Source organism: Lipophrys pholis (genome assembly GCF_963383615.2).
Source record: "Lipophrys pholis genome assembly, chromosome: 4".
Lineage (NCBI taxonomy): Eukaryota > Metazoa > Chordata > Actinopteri > Blenniiformes > Blenniidae > Lipophrys > Lipophrys pholis.
This window is the reverse complement of record NC_137637.1, coordinates 19,888,838-19,911,257: the sequence shown is the minus strand read 5'-3', so window position 1 is coordinate 19,911,257 and position 22,420 is coordinate 19,888,838. Positions and strand designations below refer to the sequence as shown.

At 42.0% G+C, this 22,420-nt stretch overlaps 2 protein-coding genes across 3 annotated transcripts; both read left to right on the top strand.

Moving 5' to 3' along the window:
* Nucleotides 1-1,253: 1,253 nt before the first annotated feature.
* On the top strand, nt 1,254-8,366 carry mdm4 (MDM4 regulator of p53). Of its 2 annotated transcripts, none has more exons than XM_080462128.1 (11): nt 1,254-1,440; nt 1,962-2,049; nt 3,199-3,273; nt 3,718-3,851; nt 3,963-4,012; nt 4,380-4,444; nt 5,388-5,484; nt 5,571-5,731; nt 5,855-6,052; nt 7,022-7,090; nt 7,186-8,366. In XM_080462128.1, the coding sequence occupies exons 1-11, from the start codon at nt 1,430-1,432 to the stop codon at nt 7,762-7,764; spliced, it is 1,527 nt and encodes a 508-aa protein (XP_080318254.1). In that variant the 5' UTR covers nt 1,254-1,429; the 3' UTR covers nt 7,765-8,366. The 2 variants fall into 2 exon arrangements, with proteins under 2 accessions (XP_080318254.1, XP_080318255.1); XM_080462129.1 differs by having other exon boundaries at nt 1,269-1,440; nt 5,870-6,052.
* An 11,011-nt stretch (nt 8,367-19,377) lies between these two features.
* Nucleotides 19,378-21,893, top strand: myog (myogenin). The gene is made up of 3 exons (XM_080462131.1): nt 19,378-20,223; nt 20,791-20,890; nt 21,011-21,893. The coding sequence occupies exons 1-3, from the start codon at nt 19,690-19,692 to the stop codon at nt 21,127-21,129; spliced, it is 753 nt and encodes a 250-aa protein (XP_080318257.1). The 5' UTR covers nt 19,378-19,689; the 3' UTR covers nt 21,130-21,893.
* Nucleotides 21,894-22,420: the final 527 nt, after the last annotated feature.

Here is a 22,420-nt window from a genome sequence, read left to right as displayed (position 1 = left end):
ATACATCTGACATTCACTTGTAGAATATAAAACCTCCAGACCTCTGAGGTCCTTAGAAAGAAGTTTACTCAATGTTCCCGGAGTCTGAAGCAAACAAGTTGAAGCAGCTTTCAGTTCTTATGCTCCTCACCTGTGGAACAAACGTCCTGAACACCTGAGGACTGCTGACACACTCACTTCTTTTAAATCAGGACTTAAAATTTTATTGTTTGGTCAGGCCTCCCATGAAACAACATATTTCACTTATTTTATTACCTTTAGCTTAATATAGCTTTTACTCTATATATTCTCCTTTTTATGCTTTTCTGAATAGCATTTAAATGCATTTCACAATTATAATCACTTCAGATTCTTAATCACCTTGTTTTAATGTTTTTCATTTATTTCCCTGTAAGCAACGGTCAGTTGCCTCATGTCTGAATGGTCCTATACAAATAAATTTGTCTGGCCTTATCAAAGAATCTCGTTGGCTACAAAAATACAGGTAAGTAGGCCCACAAGTACAAAAATGGTGAGAGTACTCAGCAACAAGTTACCATTTTAAAAGAAAAATTTGATCACATGGTGTAGGTCAGACCTGGGTATCATCAGGCCGGGTAGCTATGTGTGGCCCTTTAGCCCGTACTTGACCCGGCTACAGGGGCCAATCAAATGAAAATGGCTTAATATGATGCATGCTGCAACCCTGAACAGGATAAGCACTGTACAAGATTGGTGGATGGATGGAATATTTTGCAGCCAATATTGGAAAGTTATTATTGGCTATATGATATCTAAAATTGTCAAACCTTTTATGTTATGTTTGGGGGGATTTTCTCTGTGAAAGTGCATTGAAATTACTGTGTTGTATTTGGCGCTATTTAAACAAAGTTGAATTTAATTATTACATTATTGGTTGCAACATGGTGTCAAGCACTTTTGCTACCAGGGCAAGCAATTGTTACCATACACATTTGATGTTTTACAGTGGAAAAAGAGATGGACAATGAAAAAAACATAGTTTTTATTTACTTAATTGCTGAACACGAAATTTTGAAAAATGTAATCATGATTGACAGAAATAGACTGGGAAAGACTCATAAAAATTGTGTAAAATACAGTGATATTTTTAATCAAGTGATTATTTTATTAGTGACGAACAAAACTGAAGTCTCAGGCCTCATCAGTAGTTTCTCCCGTGGCCCTTTGGGAGAATGAATAATGAGTAAACTTTACAGTTAGTTGAACACTAGGGGGCGCCACGTGTCACCTCTGTATCCGGAAGCTGCGCCGCCATATTGGCCGTTTTTGAATGTGTAGTTCAGTTAACTGTCTCCTGCTCGTTAGAGTTAACTAGTCCCGAAAACATTCTCTCAGCTTAACTATTCCAAGATGTGGCCCGGCTGCTCAAGCAGCGGAGCGCGTGTAACCATGCAGCGGCTGTGAAGTGATGCCCACTCGGTACGGTGAGACACTTTAGCCGCGGCCGTGTTGTTGTAGCTAACGTTAGCTCCGCCGTTGTTCCGGCTAACAGCCTCGCAGATTCTCCACCTGCTCAAGTTGTCTGCGGTGCTCCTCTTCACGTTGCCGCAGACTGTTGCAACCTGCGGCTTCTTGTCTTGTGTTTTAACGCTCCTGGAGCTCGCCTCCCGCCTGCTCGGCCGCAGCGGCCCTGCAGTTTGTAGGCGTGTTAAAACAGAAAGTAATGGAGCTGGTCGGATGTAACCTATCATCTGCACGCAGCTGCGAGTTGGAGCGGCTTCCATGTGCACGATCACTCGCTTCATACAGAGACACTGACTTGCTGTACGTGTTTAAATTAATACAAGTAATGTTATAATATATCAACAGTCGTTTCGGGTCAAGCTCCCCGCTGTAAGAATGAAACGGGCGTTCAGCTGTGTCATCGATGCGGGCATTGATTTACGTCCAGTCATCAGAAGTTGTTGGGTGTGAATTAATTTGGCATGTTCTTGTTTCAGACTTTGTTCGTTTATGATGAGCTCCTTACCATCCCAGCCTCTGGCTTCAAGCCCATCATGCAGGGCGCTTCCTGGAGAAGGAAATCAGGTACATGCAAACACTACATCGTTTAGATAACTTGCTTTCTATTATTCTCTTTGTAACACCTTCGTTTGACAGCCTTTAATACCAACACTAGAAAAAACACCACAATCAACATGCATACCAAATCCGTCCGTCCGTCATCTACACCTGCGTGATTGATCTTAAGGTCATGGGAGTTGGAGCTGATCTTAGCTCACACTGTGGACAAATCCATCACAATACCAACACGCAGAGATTAATCATCTCACACTCATGGGCAATTTGGAGCCACTAAACAACCTCAAATGTGTATTGTTTAATGTGTAAGGGGAAACCAGAGAATCGGGAGAGCTCACACAAACTCCACCTGGGGCATCTTCAAGCCAGGGGGTTTCTCACTGAGTGCCAGCCACAACACCACTGTGGTGCTGTCCCACCAGTAAAAATGAGAAAATTTACAAATGCAGAGTTATTTAACACCTTTGTGTCAATCACATACAATCCTGTCAAGTGAACCATGTAATTTTTGGTGGGGAAAAATTAATAATTAAAAGTATAGAGTTTCCACAGGTAATACTGAAGAATGTTGTTCTGAGCTATTTATTCGAATATAGATTCTTGGCTGTCACACAACATTTTTATTGTAGGTTGCTTATTGATATTCCTCCCACATTCCTTTATACCCAATAGCCTTACGTTTTTCTTGCTTATTTGCACAATTGGAGTTGCTACTACTCTTATTGCACATTGTTGCATCAATGACATAAGGAAACATCTGTTTTAAGATAAATGTCACTTCAGGTGTGTAGTAGACATTAAGGTTTATTAAAAACAAATCAAGCATTAGTCCACTGTGCTTTATAGTTCAACTATGTTTAAAAAAAAAAATGCAGTTTCTTCCATGGTCTCTGTATGCCCTGTCTTATGTCGGCACCTGTGGACCCTATTGAACACCTCAAGTATCTTTAATTTCACCACAGGAGACACTTTGCGTTCACTAACTGCAGGTATTAGCGTAAGCAAATGGCCAGAACTGAAATATCCTACATGTCACCCAACATACTGTATTTGTTGTTGTAAATATTGAATTATACAGCCAAGAATAAAGTACTTTTACACAATTCATGGATTTTTACTCTTAGCTGCAATCGATTTGTTCTGTTGTCCACTCAGGTTCAACCAAAAGCCCCTCTCCTGCAGATTCTGCGTGTAGCAGGAGCCCAGGAAGATGTCTTCACACTCAAAGAGGTGAGCAGACTAAAAATTCAGGTGTGACCTGTTTCACTGGCTTCAGACAAGGTATTACCTGAGGTGTGTTAAAAGTAGCATTGCGGGCTATTAAACTGCACAATTATTAGGCAAGTTGTATTTTTGAAGATTAATTTGTATTTCTTGACTACAACGCTCTTGTTCAAATCTAAGTGTTAAGAGCTCAAACCAAATGTAATAAATACAAATAAACATTTCTAATGTTTCCACTAAATAATACACACCCACAATACACATGACCTGATATGCCTGAAATTCAATCAGCGCTCACTATTATACAGCTTACAGTTGGAAAATATGGATAAATAGGATGATATGGTTAGAATAATCATTATCCTAATAATTGTGCACACAGTGTATATATGCAAGTTTTGTTGGTGAAATTATACCCTGTTGATGCCTCACACTCCTCGGCTTGTCTAGGTGATGCACTACCTCGGTCAATACATCATGGGGAAGCAGCTGTACGACAAGCAGAGGCAGCACATCGTCCACTGCCAGGATGATCCTCTGGGAGAGCTGCTAGAAGTGGAGAGCTTCTCCGTGAAAAACCCCAGGTATTCCACCACACCGACGATAGGGCCTTGAGGATTGTCATTCTGGGCCTTCACATCTAACTTTTACATATTAAACAAGGATTGTAACCATTTGTTTTCGACATTTTACAGCCCCGTGTATGAAATGCTCAAGAAATACCTGGTTGTGCTTGGTTGTGCTGGTAAGTGGCTGCTGGTTTGAATCATATTTGGAAAGAACTTATAAAGTTTGATTTTATTTTGAGCACATTTGTAATCCTGGGCCTTTTCTCCTAAATTTTGCTTTTTATTTTCCATTTTTCCAAAGGAAAGTATATTTTCAACTCAGTCTTATATATTCCTTATTTGTCTTCTCTTATGTATACTGTGAGAGCTTGTGACAGGTTGTGCATCACTTGTGTGAATGGAGGGGGTTTCAGGTAACAGCAGAAGATCATTTACCGGGTTGTTCTTTGAATCCATTGGACAAGGCCTGAGAGCGTGTGTAATGCTATAATAAATAAGGGGGGGTGTCCTTTTTTCTGTTACTGTGTCTCATCTGAAATGCAGACGCTGCAGAGAATCTTTCTGTGGGCCGTGAATGTGTAGAGGGCGGAGTGGAGGATCGTGGTCAGGTAAAGCTGAAGCATGGTGCTTAGAAGAAACAGAGACACTCGTCCTTTCTCTCCTCAGTACACTCACTGAAAGGACACGCATCCTCGCTGCACAGCTGTTCAAATGATAATACTGTTTTGAAGCAGACAATATTCACTGGAAAGTCTCTATGAAATATTTGTCAGGTGAAAATCCTGTCGACTTTTGTGTACTGAGGATGAGGAGGTAAGGTCTGCTGTCTTCGTTGGTATGCATTTGTACAGAGTGGCACCGTCTCTGTACAACCCCATCCTTGGTTTGGTCTGGTGGTATTTCCAGCTCCACCCAGTGGATGGGGGGCAGAGTCTCTGTCTCTGTCTGTCTCAGAGCTCTCTTCTCTGCTCCGAACTGGATGATCGCAGCTCTTGAACAGCCACAGGCTCCAGGAGAACCCCAAACCCTCTCACCCATTCCCAAATTCCTATACCCTTCTTTCCTTTTGTGTGTGTGTGTGTGTGCGTGTGTGTGTGACTCTAATCCAAGCTATAATTCAATTTCTGATTCGCTTGAATGCAGTGTTTCTCAAAAATATGCTTAAACGAAACATTAATTAATCTCTTTCCTGGGCCTCCCTAATCTGAAGAAGTAAGAATAAATCAGCAATTTTTTCTCTTTAGACTTTATAGAATCAACGATCCCACAAATACAATTGAAATGGCAGATATTTTAAATGTAATTTAATACACAAGCTTTCATATTTGCAATTTGTCTTTGTTTTTTAACAAATCTTTTTGGAGGTTAGTCTTTTGTTTTTTTTCACCGTAATCGTTTTCCCCTCCCCAATTTTCCGTGCCCTAATTGCCCCACCCTGTGTTCCCTTCACCGTCACCACAAACCCAGAGGCCTCTCTGAAATGGAGCTGCGAGTCATCCAAGTCCCCAGTCATGGCTCTGTGTTCTGATTGTTTATCTCTTTTCTCGATAGATGTGTGGAGGTATGGTCAAAGCAGGTTTGGAGGCTCGAAGTGATGCGCCCCTCCTGCAGACCCCCTCCCAGAGGCGACCTCGGGAACCAGACGACGGTAAACAATCTCCTACATACTTAACGCTCTGCGTCAATTTTTCAGGTACAATAGAAGTGATTTCTTTATCCCTCAAAACCTCCCAGACTCTCTTGAAGGCCTGCCCCGCTCCGCTCACAAGCGACCCAAACTAGAGGTATCTCTTGACGAGTGGGACCTCTCTGGCCTGCCGTGGTGGTTTTTGGGTAACCTCCGTAATAACTACAGTCGTAGGAGCAATGGATCCACTGATATCCACACAAACCAAGTAAGAAATCTCATGTGTTGTCCATGTAGTTGTATGACAAGCCAGACTTCACTTGTGAGCCACTGAAATAATAATGTTTGAATGGTTTGGAGCTTAACGGTGGTGGTCTGACTGATGTGTCAGCTGTCTCCTGCACAGGAGGAGGACACGGCCATCGTGTCAGATACTACAGATGATCTCTGGTTCCTGACTGAGGGCGAGAGTGAACAAGTCAGCGTGGAGATGAAAGAGGCAGCTCTGGAAGAAGGGAGTGGAGGAGAAGCAGACGCTCAACTGGAGGATGATGATGGAGGAGGGAAGGAGGAGAAGTCGGATAGAGAGGTACGAGTCTTTTTATTAGTAGCGTTTAAATTCCTGGGAAAAGCAATACTTTTATATTTGAACTACAACAGAATGTTACAAAGCTGGGTATTCATTAAGGATGGTTACCATATCAGACAGTGTAAGATAACGATGTTTTGGTTTATGACTCGAGCAAAAGCTCTGATTTCACACTGGTGTGAGTGTCTTACTTTGTTTCCATATTTTCACATTTCTTCAGCAATTTCCTCATCTGCTCTGGAAACAGTGGACAAACAGACAAGGGATGCTGGTGTCAAATTACAAACCCTCCAGGCCCTCAGCAGTGTTAATCAAGATATTTATGAGAAAGTTCTACAATAAACAATCACATTAGATTTTTTTATTATTCCAACGGTGATGCTCATATGTATTGATAAAGAATAACTCTTCAATGCTTTTCACTTATTCCACTTTTCACATTATACATGATCAGAACATTTGAGGGTCAAGGTAATTACATTTATAAAATAGTACTAGTATAATAATACAGAGGTTACAGCAGATGACTCAAAGTCTAAAATACACAGTTCTTAGAGTCTTTGTGACAGAAAAGAAAATATTGATTCCTTCTCATTTTAACGTGGAAATTATTTTTCCTGTTGTAATGGGATCGTTCATGTCATTCAGTTTGAAAGAGTTTGTAATATAAACCTGCATGCAAGTTGCTTATTGTAAACATGTTTTCCTCCATAGTTAAACTAAGCCCTCAGAACACATGAAGACTACCTGAACACAGTATAACGAACAGGTCTTCCAGTTCAGAGTGACTATTATCACCTCTATATGTAAGGGAGAATTGCCACAAAGTGGAGCCCCTACTGGATTATCTTTTTCTGCCGATGCGGGAGCTCATATCTATGCTGCCATGCTAGTCGCCATGCCACCAGAAGTCCAATGCTTTTCACTTCAAAGTTTGACCGTGTGATTTCTTTGTTTTTTCTTCTTTAGATGCAGGAGGAACCAGACGAAGATTCACAGTGTCTGAGCGATGACACCGACACCGAGATCTCCACACAGGTTTGCATCACTAAATGTTCTGGTTTTAGCGATTCATATTTATCGACACTACAAAGATACCAGACCTCTGACTCTGTACGGTTCCTGTGCTTTAGGATGCCTGGCAGTGCACCGAGTGCAGGAAGTATAACATACCTCTCCAGAGGTACTGTGTTCGCTGCTGGGCTTTACGCAAGAACTGGTACAAAGATGTCCCTCGACTCGCCCATTCCCTTTCTGTTCCTGACATCCCAGCATGCAGCTCTCTCACTACCCACGATGAGGATGACGACAGCGACACAGGCATAGATGTGCCAGACTGCAGCAGGACGGTGTCTGATCCCGTCATCCTGCCTTCCCACTCAACAGCTGACCGACCGCTTTCCACCATGGGAATGGTGATGGGGAAAGGCAAGGGGCCTCAGCCGTCTAGCTACCGCAGCGCCAATGAGGACTTCTCCAGAGGGGAGAGTCAGGAAAGTCTGGGCATGGAGGTTGAGGACGTTAGACCCGAGGCACTACGGGAGCCTTGCAAGCTCTGCCGAGTTCGACCGCGTAATGGGAACATCATACACGGACGTACAGCTCACCTGCTAACTTGTTTTCCATGTGCAAGGAGGCTACATAAGTTCCAGGCTCCTTGTCCGGGCTGTGGAAAGATCATTCAAAAAGTTATTAAGATTTTTATCCTTTGAAAAGCATACAAACCCATCTGTCATTCCCCGGGGACCTGAAAGTTCTACACACTTCCCATCTCATTCAACCATTCAGCTGCATGACTATAGACGCATCCACCCATGAGACCTGCACCTTACCCTGCCCTCAACATCTAATCTACCGATATGACTACAAAACATAGCACTTGCTGGAGATTGCTTTTGGTTGCATGAGTTTCTTTGCGTCACACTGCCTCTGAAGGATTGTCAGGTGAAAGTTTGAACACGAGTTCATTATACCAAATGTTTGTTTTGGTGCCACAGTTAAATGAGGGACATTGAAAGGCAGAAGTATTTATTTATTTATTAGAAGATCCCCCCGGACTGGGCAGACTGTGTGAGCTTTGACGCGTTCAGGGTTTGGTTTTTCAGGTTTCAGTGATGCCCTTTAAGGTGCAGCGACACTTCCTGTCTCACTGTGGGAGCTTTGATTTTCCGTTTTCATTGAACCCCCTCAGTCAGCTTCTGATTATCAGCTTTGTAACTAGAGGAGTTTTTCTTTAAGAAATTTTCATGCCATTTATTTTTACTCGTACCTTTGTTTTTTTTCTTAATGACACCTTATGTGTTTTGGTCAATGAGACTCGAGGTAAGAAGACAGTTTGAAGGATGAGCATGTCTTCAATATAGTTTAGTTTTCAGAATAAAACCTAACATTCTCTTTGAAATCCAATATTTTTTTCTGCATATGTGAATGTACTGTAAACAACAAAAAGTGTCCAGCTCAGTAAAGACACATTTTAATTGCCCTTCAATGTGTAGAATTTAGCCGGCTTCGGGAACACACAGCTGAAGTATTAACAGTAGGTCTTCTCGTCATGGTAAATTGACATAAAATGTATTCCTTGCAATTGCCAAAACGCTGATGACGGTCATGCCTGCAGTGAGTAATCCCACATATTTGTTGGTTGATGTGTAAAAGTCATTAGGAAAGGGTACTAAGCAGCCCTGCCTACACATATGGTAATTCAACTATATATTGTATATTCTGTGTTTAATTTATTTATGATTCTGTTTCTAATAGTGGCCAATGGATTTGAAGCGGAAAAAGCTGCACTAGTTACAACCTAATGTGTAATTCAGTAGAAGCTGAATGGAGTGACAGCGGGGTGGGCTACGGGTGGAGATGACTGCAGTACTTAGGAGGAGTCGAGGGTTTGATTTAAGCGTTACACTGCCATGTGGTGACTTTCAACCTAAATTTGTATAGTTCAGATTTTATTTTGACGGTTCTGCATTGTCCGATTGTATTACTAATTTCAGTGAGTATATAAGCTCTCTAGAAATAAATACAGTATGCTCTATGTAATTGTCAATATATGTAATGAATGGAGGCATTTAATTCTTGGCTTGAGTATTTCCTATAGTTGAAGTTGCCTTTTTACTTGCGCTTAATTTTATGGCCAGCAGGTGGAGAGCAGCTTCAGTCTTGTCAGTGGCCCACTAAATAATTGTACAGTACCAGTAACATGTGATGCATATATACTTATATATATCTATCTATAAAGCATGCCTCTTGTCGTGAGCCATCACTGAGCTGCTGTGAGAGCTATATTAAATTGTAGAAGCTATTAAAGATTAATGTAACCTGTTGTATTTATTTACATCGTTGAGAGTTGAGAAATAAAGTCCTAAATCCAGAGCTTGAGTACACACTATACCAGAGACACTGGTCCAGATTGACAGACTAATTTGCATTAGGATTATAATGAGCTCGCACATGGTACAGCTTTTGTAGTTTTTGGTTTTTTTTCTCCAAATGTCTTGAAGCATATAAAGCATTTCTTTTTATTTTTTATTTTTTTTTTTGTTAAGCAATAAAAAGTTTTGAGTTAATTGTTTGATTCATTCACTTGTTACCCAGAAAGACAGTTGTAGGACTGTATCGCGTGTGTGTGTGTCCGTATGTGTTTGGCGGAAGAATAAGTCATTGTACGACAGGCCAGCTGTCATGTGTCCTCTCCTTGACTTGGCTCCAGCACCTGCGACTCTCCTCTGCTTACTCACTGTTCTCTTGCTGCTGACTTGCGCTCGCCTTATTTTTGTCCTGCTCTCGGGAAGTGGGACACACACACGCAACCCTTCCACACTGTATACTGCTGTAACACTTCTGCCATCTCACTGGTACATTAATACTGCAGCCAATTTGCCCCCAGGGTGTTATTTAGATCCTTGATTGCTCAGTAGTGTATATTCCCCGTTTGGCTGTAATCCATATAAAATAGGAAACTGTAAAGCATTATATATTCACATATAAAAAAGGTAATTAAAAATAATATTGACATATTAGACTATTAATGTGTTAACTAGAGTATTTTATAGTTTATTTTTATATGGATTAATGTACTGCTTCGGCTGTAAGCTGATGAAATGTTTAGTAAAAATCATTGCAGTTATCCAGAGTTCTGGCTCAACAGCATATTTTCAATATAGAAACTGAATTCACTCCAATTTATTAAGTTAAATGTACCACCAGTTATCTAAATAGTCCTTTTGTTCTGCCTCTAGCTTTTTTAATCAGTTGTCCTCATGAAATTAGGAAAAGTCATTAAATATGAAGCAAAAATCTAATAAATCAACTATTTTCTGAATGATGAGCAGGGTTAAGTTAACAAATTGGCACATAGTTGGATGGAGGAAATTACTTTTTGAAAATGTCTTAGCACCACCGTTCGCTCCATCCGTTGTCTATACCGCTTTCAGCTTGGATCTAATCCCAGCTCAACGTGGTAGAGTACACCCTGAACTTGCTAGGTGTCCAACACGGAGAGACTAGTCACACACGAGAGGCAATTTTGGTTGACTGGTTAACGTCAACGGGCATGTTTTTCTTCACCGGGGCAGGATACTGGAGTACCCAGCAAATACCTATCGAGAACATGCAAACTCCACACACAAAATCCCCGAATTGAACTTGAAGCTGGGTTATTTTTACTGTAGGGCAAGAGCATTACTCATTAAACAACCCTCTGGCTCCTTCCCAAAGTTATTCATACAAATAAGTAGGCACACAGACATGATCAGGGGCTTTTTGAGTGAGAGGATGAGCTGGATTCATATTGCAGCCGCCCCCCTTGTCAAAGTGTCCTTGAGCAGGACGACATTGAATTCCAAATTGCTGCTAAATGGCTGGATAGAGCACATTGCATGGTGGTTGTCACCATTGGTGTGTGAATGTGACGGAATTAATGGAAAAGAGTCACTTAAGTCAAATCAATTCACTGTTTAAAGTCAGGTTTTTTTTTAAATGTCTATATTAATAAAATTATAGATTTACCCTCCGTATTAAAAAATAGTAGATGTATTTGACTTATATAATACATTTCAACTGCTTGAGCAGTTCCCAAAGCGCTTTGTCACATTCACCCATTGACACACACGTTCATACACCAATGGAGGCGGCTGCCATGCAAGACGCTGTCAATCCATTGGGAGCAATTTGGGGTTCAGTGCCTTGCTCGAGAACACTTTGACATGTGAAGATGGGAATCAAACCGGCAGCCTTCCAATTTGGAGATGACCACTCTACCGACCGAGCCACAGCCACTTGTAGGGCAAATATAAGGTGTCCGATGCAATATATCAAATAAAAACCAATTACCGATGCAATTGTCGGACTAGTGGAGAAGCACAACGAGGTAAAGTATGAAAATGATGATGTTAAATTTCCAACTTAACATTACAGTTGTGTTTCTTTTCATTAAACAGTGTAATTTTAAGGGTCTAAAATATGATTTGGTGTAATTTCAGGAAGCATGTCTGCTCAATAAATGTCATCCTTCACAAGTCGTACATCACAAAATCCTATCCATCCGTCCATCTTCTTCACCACTTCATCCAGCTTGCGATCCTGTGAGGTCTGAGAGAGCCACACTGTGGGGGACATGAGGTGCAGGGAGGTGTTGCTGTTCTGCCTGTGTTTTGAATTACAGCATTACATGCTTGTGGCGCAACAGTGAAATGCCTCCTCTTGCTCTGTAACTAATTCTAGAACAGCATATTGCTTTGTCCAGGGCGCCTGGTGCGTCACAGAGCGTGGAGACGGAGAATGGCATAACACCTCCAATGACATGGCACCCAGAGCTTGGCAGCTCCAGAACGCCACGGCCCAGGGAGTGGTGGGGGAGCTGCATGTTTCCATGGTGACCGAACCTCCATCCCAACATCCCAGAATAACTTAACACATTCTCTCTTTATCCTCGATGGCGTATGCAATACTTCCTAGAGGAAAAATAGTTATTGCCCCCATTCCTCCGTCAGCTTTTTATTGGTTTACAGCCCCCACTGCTGTTAACATGTCTTTTTTTGGGATCTTGTAAATGTGACAATAAGTTACAGATATGAAGAATGTATTTTTGTCCTGCTCTTCTTTTTGTGTCCTTCATCTTCATATCTCTGCAAGCCTCAGCCTGTCCACCCTCAGTGGCTTTCTTCTGGTCGTGGGTCTAAATATCTGAAACTGTATCTGTGTGGCCAGGACCTTTCCTTTCTCACCACACACACACACACACACACACACACACACACACACACACACACACACACACACACACACACACACACACACACATTCCCTCTGTTGTGTCTGACTATTTGGTCGCTGCAGAAACCAGGTCGCTAAATTTGTCCCACCGCTGACACGGGAGAAGGTCATTGGAGCCAGGGGGAAAAAACAATGACAAGAAGACAGAAGGAGGCATGAAGATGTTTAAAATAAAAGTATATCCAGAGAGAAAATTGGGACTGACACATTTAAGCGATTGCTGAAACACACCAGAGCGCGTCCTTTATTGTTATTGCAACTGAAAACCAGATTTATTGGAGATGATCCAGAAAAGTGGGACTGACAGGGATCAGGACATAGTTTCCACTCTGCCTTTCTCACAAGACTTCACCATGCAAACTATACACAGTATAGCCACCAGAAGGTATTAAGATTCTTTTATAGACATACTATGCTGGTTGTGATTTACACTTCTGAACTGTCGAGGTGTAAATTGCCTTCAAATTAAACTGAAGGGATTTAATCAATACCAAGCACTGTGCTGGATGTAAACAAAAGTAACCTATCCCCCTCAAGTCTGAGATGCTCACTTTGAGTTTTGATACAGCCTCTGGCATTAGTTGATAAATGTTGTGTAAGTAATCTGGTTGTTTGTATCAGTGGAGCACAAGTTATTTACAGTGAATAACTTTAGGGATACCATGTGCTGCAAAGCATGCTAGTGGGAAGTGGGTTATGTATGTGGGTATGTATGTATGTGTGTGTTTGTCTGCGTGTGCTGGAGCCTTGCAGTGAGTGGGATGCCAGGCGAGGGAAGGGCAGCGGATGGCTCAGGGGCTCAGTCCATTCTTGTGATTTAACATGACACCACTTGCACTAAGACTGCGACAGCTGCATATGCACATGCCAGCCATTCTGTTTGTTGTAGGGGATTACTCTGTGATAAAAGCCCCAGTGAGCAGCAGCATGGCTGGGCTACAGAACTACTGTTCCCCCCCTGACTTGGAAAGCTTTCTCCAGGCCTCTAGAGCCCTGTGAAAACACAGGTGGGGCTCTTCGTTCTGAACAGGAATGAATGGGAGTATTCTCCCGATGATTAGCCAGTAGTAGTGTCACATCACCTTTAGAAATCAGTCAAATGGGACAGCTCTTCAGCTTATGTAAGGTTCCTTACTCAACAGAAATAGCGGGCCACAGCAGTGCCGTGCACAAAAGTCACTGCCTTTGTTTAACTGGAAAACTTTGATTTGCTTTTGTTGTTTTTGCATGTGGTGATCAAGAAGTAGACGGCTCCATCACATTTCACTGGTAACGTTGTGCCGTCCTTATACAATCAGTGTGATTTGGAGGACAGGATCTGCTATCAAAGGAGTCAGTAATGGACATGCAGTTATCATGGTGACAGAAAGGAAATAGCCTCAGAGACAGCAGACCTGGGCATCTGTTGCTATCACTATGGTAACCATGTTCTCTCCCAAAGGCACTTTATTCATACATGTTATTGCAATATGACCACAGAGCCCTGCATTTCTTTCCATGACAACCATAGAGGCAATCATTCAGCGGAGGCCAACACAGGAGGCTTCATTTTCATATTTGTTTTTGTTTTGTTTTTATCGCTTTAAAAATGTACATTTTTAAAATGTTAACATTTATGATGTACATTCTTTACATTATGTACCCACCCAAAGCTGTAGCGCTGAAACTATGACATTCTCCACCCACACACACCTGATCTGCACATGTTATAAAGAGAAGATAATCTTCTCTGCATTAGATTGAAAAAGTATTTTTAGATTGTGTATCATGTCTAAAATGTGCAATGTGATTTTAACGTTTTCTATATGCTGTTTGACTGAGAAAAGAGCTTCATCACTTAAATATATGGAGGGTACACTGAGATGAAAGCTAAAAGGAGAAGATAAATTGAATGAAGAACTATAAAAAGAATATTACTGAATTCAAACTCAAGGTTGAACAGCACTTTCGTGTTTTAGTAAGTCTGTAAGAAATGTAACAAGGTAATACATTCAAAATTAATTCACATGTTGCAGGTGCGTCGGATGGAGAGAGGTACTCTTGCTTTTAATTTCAGACATATACTGTACTCACCACCTCTCACCAAATATCACCCAACATCCATAAACAAGCATGTCAGGTGAACTGATGACCCCAAATAGTCCTTGAGTGTGAATGTGTGTGCGGTTGTCCGTCGCTCCGCCCTGTAATGGACCGGCGACCATTCTAGTGTGTACTACTGCCTTCACGGATTGTAAGCCATGATTGGCTCCAGATCTTCTGCAATTCGAAGCTGGACAGGTGAATGTATTTTTTATAGTGGTTAGCACTCCTGCCTCTTAGCAAGAATGTCCCTGGTTCAAGTCCCGACTCTTCTGACGGCGTTCCTCCACAGAGTTTGCATGTTCTCCCTCTCAGGATACTTGGGTCTCCTCCCACAGCGCCGACACGTGTCCATTGTTAAATGGTGCTTCTAAATGGGGTGTAGGTGTGAAAGAATGTTTATGTGGTTTTCTGTTTGTTCTGTGATTTACTCTCGACTTGTCCAGAGTGTACGCAGCCTTCACCCATGGCCAGCTTGGATTGGCTCTGTGACATAGTGGTATACAAGATTTATGGTTCATGTGTTGACATTGATATAATCTATCTAGAAAATAAGAGAAATCTGGTATTCAATCAAAATGTACCCTGTGTGCGACAAGCAGTGTTCTTAGATTTGAAAAGACATTTAGGTGACCAGACATGTTTTTTTTGTCTGCTCGTGAAGGGTTAGGGAGGTATTAATCACTTTGAGGATTTTATTGCTCCCTGCAGGAGAAGTAATTAATAATTCACCAGAATTATTCATTCAGATGAGTCAAATTCACATATTCGATCAAATATTTATCAATTCATCTTTTGTCCCTGCTTCACACAGACTGGGATTAGAGCCGACTGGAGTCGTTCCCAGTCAACACAGAGCAAAAGCAAGACTACACACCGAACAGGTCAAACCACCTCAAGGTTGACACAGCGAGACATATAAGCAGTCCTACAACCAATCTGTTGTCACCTTTTAATCCAGCAAATATGTCAATTGAACGACGAGAAGGGTTCTTGGAGAAAACTCATACGTGCTCAGAGAGAAAATGCAAACTCCACATAGAAAGGCCTTGTGTGTGATAGTGAGCAGAAATGACCTCAACTTCTTGCCTGTACGTCTCTGATTTTCTCTCAAATCTAACAGGATTCTTCCATGTTTGATACCTTTATCACACTTAATCCCGTTCTGGGTGTTGGGGCGTAGGAACGGCTCCCTCCTGACCCAGGGTGAAGGCACGGTGCACCTGGGACCGGTCACCAGTCCAACCACAGGGCAAACAGAGCCAACAGTTCTCCTCCAACATACTGTATGTTTTTAGACTGTAGGAGGAAAACAGAGTATCAAGGGAAAAGTTACACAGGCAGACACAAGCGCATGGAGAGAACATGCAAACTCGACACAGAAAGGCCCCCAACTGGACTAAAACTATGAATGTTCCTGCTCTGAGGCAAGTTTTAACACAACCACGTGACCCTCACAGACTGTATTGAGGAGGTATTTAAGAGTGTAGGATGAATTCCAGTTAATAATCTTGTGTATAGAGCGGTACAATACTGTCTGATACAATGCAGTTGCAACATAAAAAACTAATTCCTTTACACTAACATGGCAGCTGAAAATAAATTGTGTATATGCTTATTGGACAAAGCCAAATAATACAAGATCTGTCTTGATGAATGAACTGAACCATTATATGGTACATGGCTGGAAACTCATGAATATTATACCAAATACTTATTCCCACTATAAAAACAATACCCAAATCGGGTATTCTGAAGACATTTGCTGGAATAATCTGTTGTTGTATCATATTGTATCTGACTGGACGGAGGTATATCCACCTTTAATCAGCAATCCTTCATTGATGTTTATGTTTTACTCCTCTTACATATCGGAGATTTCCCAACTGCTCTCAGATGACAGTTCTCCAGGTCAGTGATGATCTTGAGGCTAACCTGGGGTGAGAAGGACTGATCCCACCCCTCCTCCCCCGCGCTCAGCTGTCCCACAATGTGCTGCTGCTTGTCACTGAGGAGAAGTGGAACAGTGTTGCCAGTGATAGGACAGTCCCTGCGCGCACACACACACTCACACACACACACACACACACACACACACACACACACACACACACACACACACACACACACACACACACACACACACACAGAGAGAGAACCATGCATACCTTCAAGTAGACACATTCTTTTTTAAGTTTAAATAATTGTCAGGTTCTTAAAAACATTTTTTTTGTTATATTCAGTCAGATCACAACAAATGTGTTTAGTTTGTGTATAAACTATAAAAATTTTACTAATATGAGTCATACATATTACAAATGCATATAAGAAGTTTTACTGTCATCATTACATCAAATGTATTAGAAACTGATTAGTCAGTAAATTAGACAATTTGAATCAAAAATGTTCAGTGATTGCTACAGCCTAGGTTTGATGTGATGATAAAATGTTGTCAGCAGTCTCGGCACGCTCCGTAACCCCCATGTTTACATTATGTAAAATCTTAAACATCCAAGCAAGGTGGTGTTTATTTCCTTTCTGGGTGTGGAGTGTAAAAAGACATTTGGCGTCTTTCTCATACAAACCTTGTCTGCACGTAAACACAATCAGTTCCTATGTAATTCATTTGAAGTCAGTGTTCACTTCAAAATCCACACATGCTCATGCATACACGCACACACGCTCGCACAGCTCTTACTGCTTTTGCTGACAATGGGTTAAGATGACAGAAGGTTATGAGTGACTCTGACACACTGCAGGCCCCCCTGCCTGCTGCACCCCTGAGTCCAACACAGGCGTCTTTGTCCTCACTCGGCCATCAGTGACTATCCATCACGGACTAACCTGACAGCCCACCGAAGCCCCGTGCCAAGCAACGACTGCGCACTCTGTCTCAACCCCAGGCCTAAGCCCAAAGCCCAGGAGAGAGCTACAACCCGGCAGTCAGACCTGCCACACCACTGTCGAGCATTTAATACCAAATCTCAAGCTCCTTTATCATTTCAATGTTCAACAAAGTAAATCATTTCAAATATTTTAAAACTTCACTACAGTGTAAATGTAACCCTGTGGTTGGTGTCTTAAAACACAAAAAAAGGAACATTTAAGGAATGAAGAGCTCTTAGCTGGGATAAATGGAATGCAGCTATTTCCATTTACACTTGCATGATACCAATGCAATAAAACATTTTCTATCTCCACTTTGAAAATACTCTAACAATGAATGACCTCAAGAATGATTAATCTGCAGTATAGAAGCTCAGTATATATATATTAGAAATGCTGAAAGCCACCCATCCACCGAGGATACTGCTTCATCCAGTTCAGGTTCGCTGGTTCGCTGGAGCGAATCTCAGCTAACTAAGGTAGAAAGCAGGTTACATCCTGGACAGAGTACCTCAGGAGAAACAGAGCGAAAGAAGTAAAAAATAAGTATCTTGGTTAACAAGTTCCCATCAGTGATGCCATCACCTATATAACCATCACTTTAGTTTATCACACACTTAGTTTATCTAAGTTTATCTTACTTAATGTTTATTTATTTCACATCCCACTTGGAGGTACTGCTGTAGTTATTCTAGTAAACTATGTTCACTAGAATTGCTATTACAGAGTACCATGTGTACATATACTATTTCTCATGCATCCATACATTTTGTAAAAAAAACAATTCTGGGCCTTCTATAATTTCCTTCTTCCAAGTGGGAACTTCTGTTTTTAACGGTGTATAGATCTTGTATCATGTGTTGTTGACGTATTCTTCCCACTTAAAGGGAGAATGCCGGGTATCGTAGCAGAAACTTAGAAGATTGTGGAGCCACTGTGTTACAATGCGTGAAAAACTGATTTACGTTATTCAATTGTGTCTTGATGAAAAGTGCAAAATTTATATAAAGGCATTCATAGAAGGTAAAATTGCAGCATGTGCCAGAAGCACCAGGCTGGACTGGATGTTAGTAACGTTGGCGTCAACCAGCCAATCTGTCCAACTGCATTTTTAAAAATTGCACCATTTTATTGACCAACCAACTAATTCTTCTGTCTTTAGTACTAATTTCTCCAGGCACATATGTGAATCACTCCGTGATGAACCTATGGTAGTGATACAGGATACACAGAAATGTTACACATCTCACACTATGCTGACCATTCCAGGCCACCTCGCCACTGACAGTGTGTTTTTTCGTGTGTGTTTTGGCCGTCCGGCTACGCTGGCGGAAGCTGCTCTGAATTAGCTGGTGAGCTATGAGGTGAGACATGTCCTGGAAGGATTTACACCCAGCCTAACACCGTGACTGACCGGAAGAGGTTAGGACAACGAAAGTTGATTTCCTCGCATGGCCACCGCGATATTGTCCCTTAGCTTTGGAGAGTAATGTGAGCCAGTGTCATCCTGGTGATCAGTGTACTGTGCTGTATGGACTTGCCTAGTTCTAAGCACGTTATAGCTCAGAAGGTCACTTGCATCATACTGTGCAATCATCTTATGAGTGAGGTCAGGAGCTATGCATGTGGTTATAAAAAAAACCTAATACCCAGAATAAAGCTTTAATGTCACCACAGTTTTTGTACATTTTGTATATTATTGATGCAGTTAATCATTATGACATCACATCCGTCACAACAGCACTAATCTAACTATGACCGAGTTCTAAATAAACAACAATCTCTGGTCCCCCATCAAAACTTGAAGTCAGGCAACTTTTTGTCACTGGCTCCCAGTAGAAGTGACAGCTGTCTCCAGACTGTCCCCACTGCCCCTCATCTATGGTGTTATGGATCGGGACGCGAGTCGGGGATTAGTTCATTAAGACGGACATCTTTGATCTGAGGTTATCTCTCCCATTTCCACAGCAACTCGATCATATCCTGGCCTCTTAAGATGCACATGAGCTCAAAAGCCCACAGAAGGGCACACACGCGCACACACAAACGGGCCTTAAAGCCCTAGAGAGCAGAGCCCAACAGAGATGTGAAGTGTAGATGTGCAGCAACAGCTAAACGTCGTGTCAGGTTTCTGGGGGCTCGTGCTAATTTTAACCCTGTGATCCTGCAGCAGGCAGAGGGGTTTAAATGCCAGCCTACAGTTGCTCCACACCAGTTGTTCTCCACACGTCTTCCACTCATCAGAAACTCCGGCTGGGACAGAAGACAAGCTCACACACGTAACACTCCAACACACGCTCCAGACACAGGACCAAGACCACTTACTGCTGAGCGGTTCCAGGGGAAACAGGAATCTTTGGCCCTTTTACATACAGACCGCGGCGTTGTCCATCATGGAGCTTTTCGAGACCAACCCATACTTCTTCCCTGACCAGCGCTTCTATGAAGGAGGAGACACCTACTTCCCCTCTCGTCTGCCCGGGGCGTATGACCAAGCTGGTTACCAGGACAGGAACTCCATGATGGGCTTGTGCGGGAGTTTGTCGGGGGGCGTTGGGGTTGGAGTGACAGGTACGGAGGACAAAGCCTCTCCATCCAGCCTGTCACCTCACACCGAGCCCCACTGCCCAGGCCAGTGCCTACCCTGGGCCTGTAAGCTGTGCAAACGGAAGACGGTGACCATGGACCGTCGGAGAGCGGCCACGCTGAGGGAGAAGAGACGTCTGAAGAAGGTGAACGAGGCTTTCGATGCGCTGAAGAGGAGCACCCTGATGAACCCAAATCAAAGGCTGCCAAAGGTGGAGATCTTGCGGAGTGCCATCCAGTACATCGAAAGGCTCCAGGCCCTAGTGTCCTCTCTCAACCAGCAGGACACCGAGACCGGACAGCAGGGCCTGCACTACCGACCCAGTGCCACCCAGCCAAGAGTAAGTGAGACTGAAAAAGATTAGGAGGTAGAGGACAGGCTCAAATACTAAGGAAAAGATAAGAAAAGCAAAACTGTTGAAATGATGACTGGAGTAGAAAAGTACAAATACTAACTTCAAACTATGACATAAGGAAATTAAGGATTTTCCAGGAAATGTGTAACTTTCATGAACTGATAAACTCATTGAAGATATATTTGAGGTAAATAAACTGGCGTTCCTGTTTGACACGGAAACAAACGTTCAATTGCTGTTCTTCAGGATGTTTTGTAAAGTGATCTAGTTTTCTGCTCCTCTAATCAGATACAGATCTATTTGTGTCTCTCAAACTAACATATGTCAGATGAAATTCTACATACGCATAGCAATGTTTTTCCACGTGTGTTTTCTGAGAGAAAAGTCATCACATTTCCCTCTGATGTCACCACATGCACTGTCTGCACGCAAATGTGCGCTATGAAACGGTGCAACAGTGTTCGCGGTGTGTTAGTGAGGGGTTGGGTGGTGTGCTGTATCACAACAGAGTGACTGACAGCAACTTCTGTGTGTGCATCTCTATGGTAACAGGTGTCGTCATCAAGCGAGCCCAGTTCGGGCAGCACCTGCTGCAGCAGCCCAGAGTGGAGCAGCACCCCGGAGCAGTGCACGCAGAGCTACAGCAGCGAGGGTGAGCAAAGTTCAGCACTACACACACACACACACACACACACACACACACACACACACACACACACACACACACACACACACACAGCGGTACTAAGTGTGTTACTGGGTCTCTTTGCAGATCTTTTGAGTGCCGCTGACTCTCCAGACCAGGGGAACATGCGAGTATTGACCTCCATCGTGGAGGGCATCACTGCAGCTGATGGACCCGTGGCCTTTCCTGTGGACATTCCCAAATAGACTCTCCAACCAGCGGACCCATAGGTGCACAGAGATCCACATACAAACAAAAAGGAAGTGACAATTTGTATTGGAGCCTGGGAACCAATTCTAAAGTATTTATCATCTTGTGCATCTACTGATCTGAATGTTATTTGTCTTGTGCTAAATTTAAGATTTGTAAATGTGATCATTATTGTGACTGTGCTCATCTAAGGGTCTGCATACCACATCAAATTCCTCATGTTCACAATAAGGCCTTATTCCCTTCATATCCTGCCTTATCCTGCGGTCCAGAGTTGTCTTTCAGAGCCACAGAAGCTCAGTCAAACTAGAGATTTGCTGCATGAACCCAACACCGAGTTGTTTCAGTGGATCTCCATTAGGCTCACCTCCACACTCAAAGAGCCACAGACGAATGATGATGAAACCTGTTTATTTCTTAAGTTTAAGTTTATTAAGTTAAGTTTTCCTCTTTTGAAAACCTTTCCCTGATCTTTCATTCTTTTTGTGTGAGTTTTTATTGCTTAAAAAAAACACGAGTTTATTTGTGGGGCCAATATGTACCATGGCAGTTTTGACCAAGATCTGCTTAATTTAAACTGGTTATTGAATGCAAGTGATGTAAATACGTTCCTTTTTTCTACAGAGTGGTTTTGCCATTGTTATTTTTTATTTTTTTGCTAATTTATTTTTGACTTTTATAACTAAGATTGTTGTGTATTTGTAGAAAAGTGATATTTTCTGTTTAATTTCCTTAATTAAAGATCATTTTCAATACCCTGTTTCCTATTACCGACAATATGGTCCTTCACACAGTGGGCATTTCAGAAATAAATAAGAAAACGCAAAATGCTTGACTGTACACCTAATTATACTGGTGATCTGTCATACACTATTAGAATGTGAACTCTACTTGGTTGAACAGATTGACGCCCCAAAAATCAATCTCCTTTAAAAAAAAATGGGGTTTTTTTGTTTCATATTATTTGTATTTAATGTGAATATTCATGACAAACAAAATTATTGATTTCGAAAATACACATTGGGTTTGAACTAAAGTCCTGATCCCACCAAATTGAAAGAAAAAAATACAGCCGAAATCTTTAAAAAACAGCTTTACTCATGTCTATATAGTGTCATAAATACAGTACACTTTTTTTTAAATAGCCAAATAATAAAATCTTGATTTGTCAGCATTGTTTCACACCTGGAATAAAGACACAGTACTCATAGCTGCCACATAGCACGTTACACCTTTTAGACACCTTGGAAAAACTGTCAAATAAAAAAAGAAATATTGTACACCCAT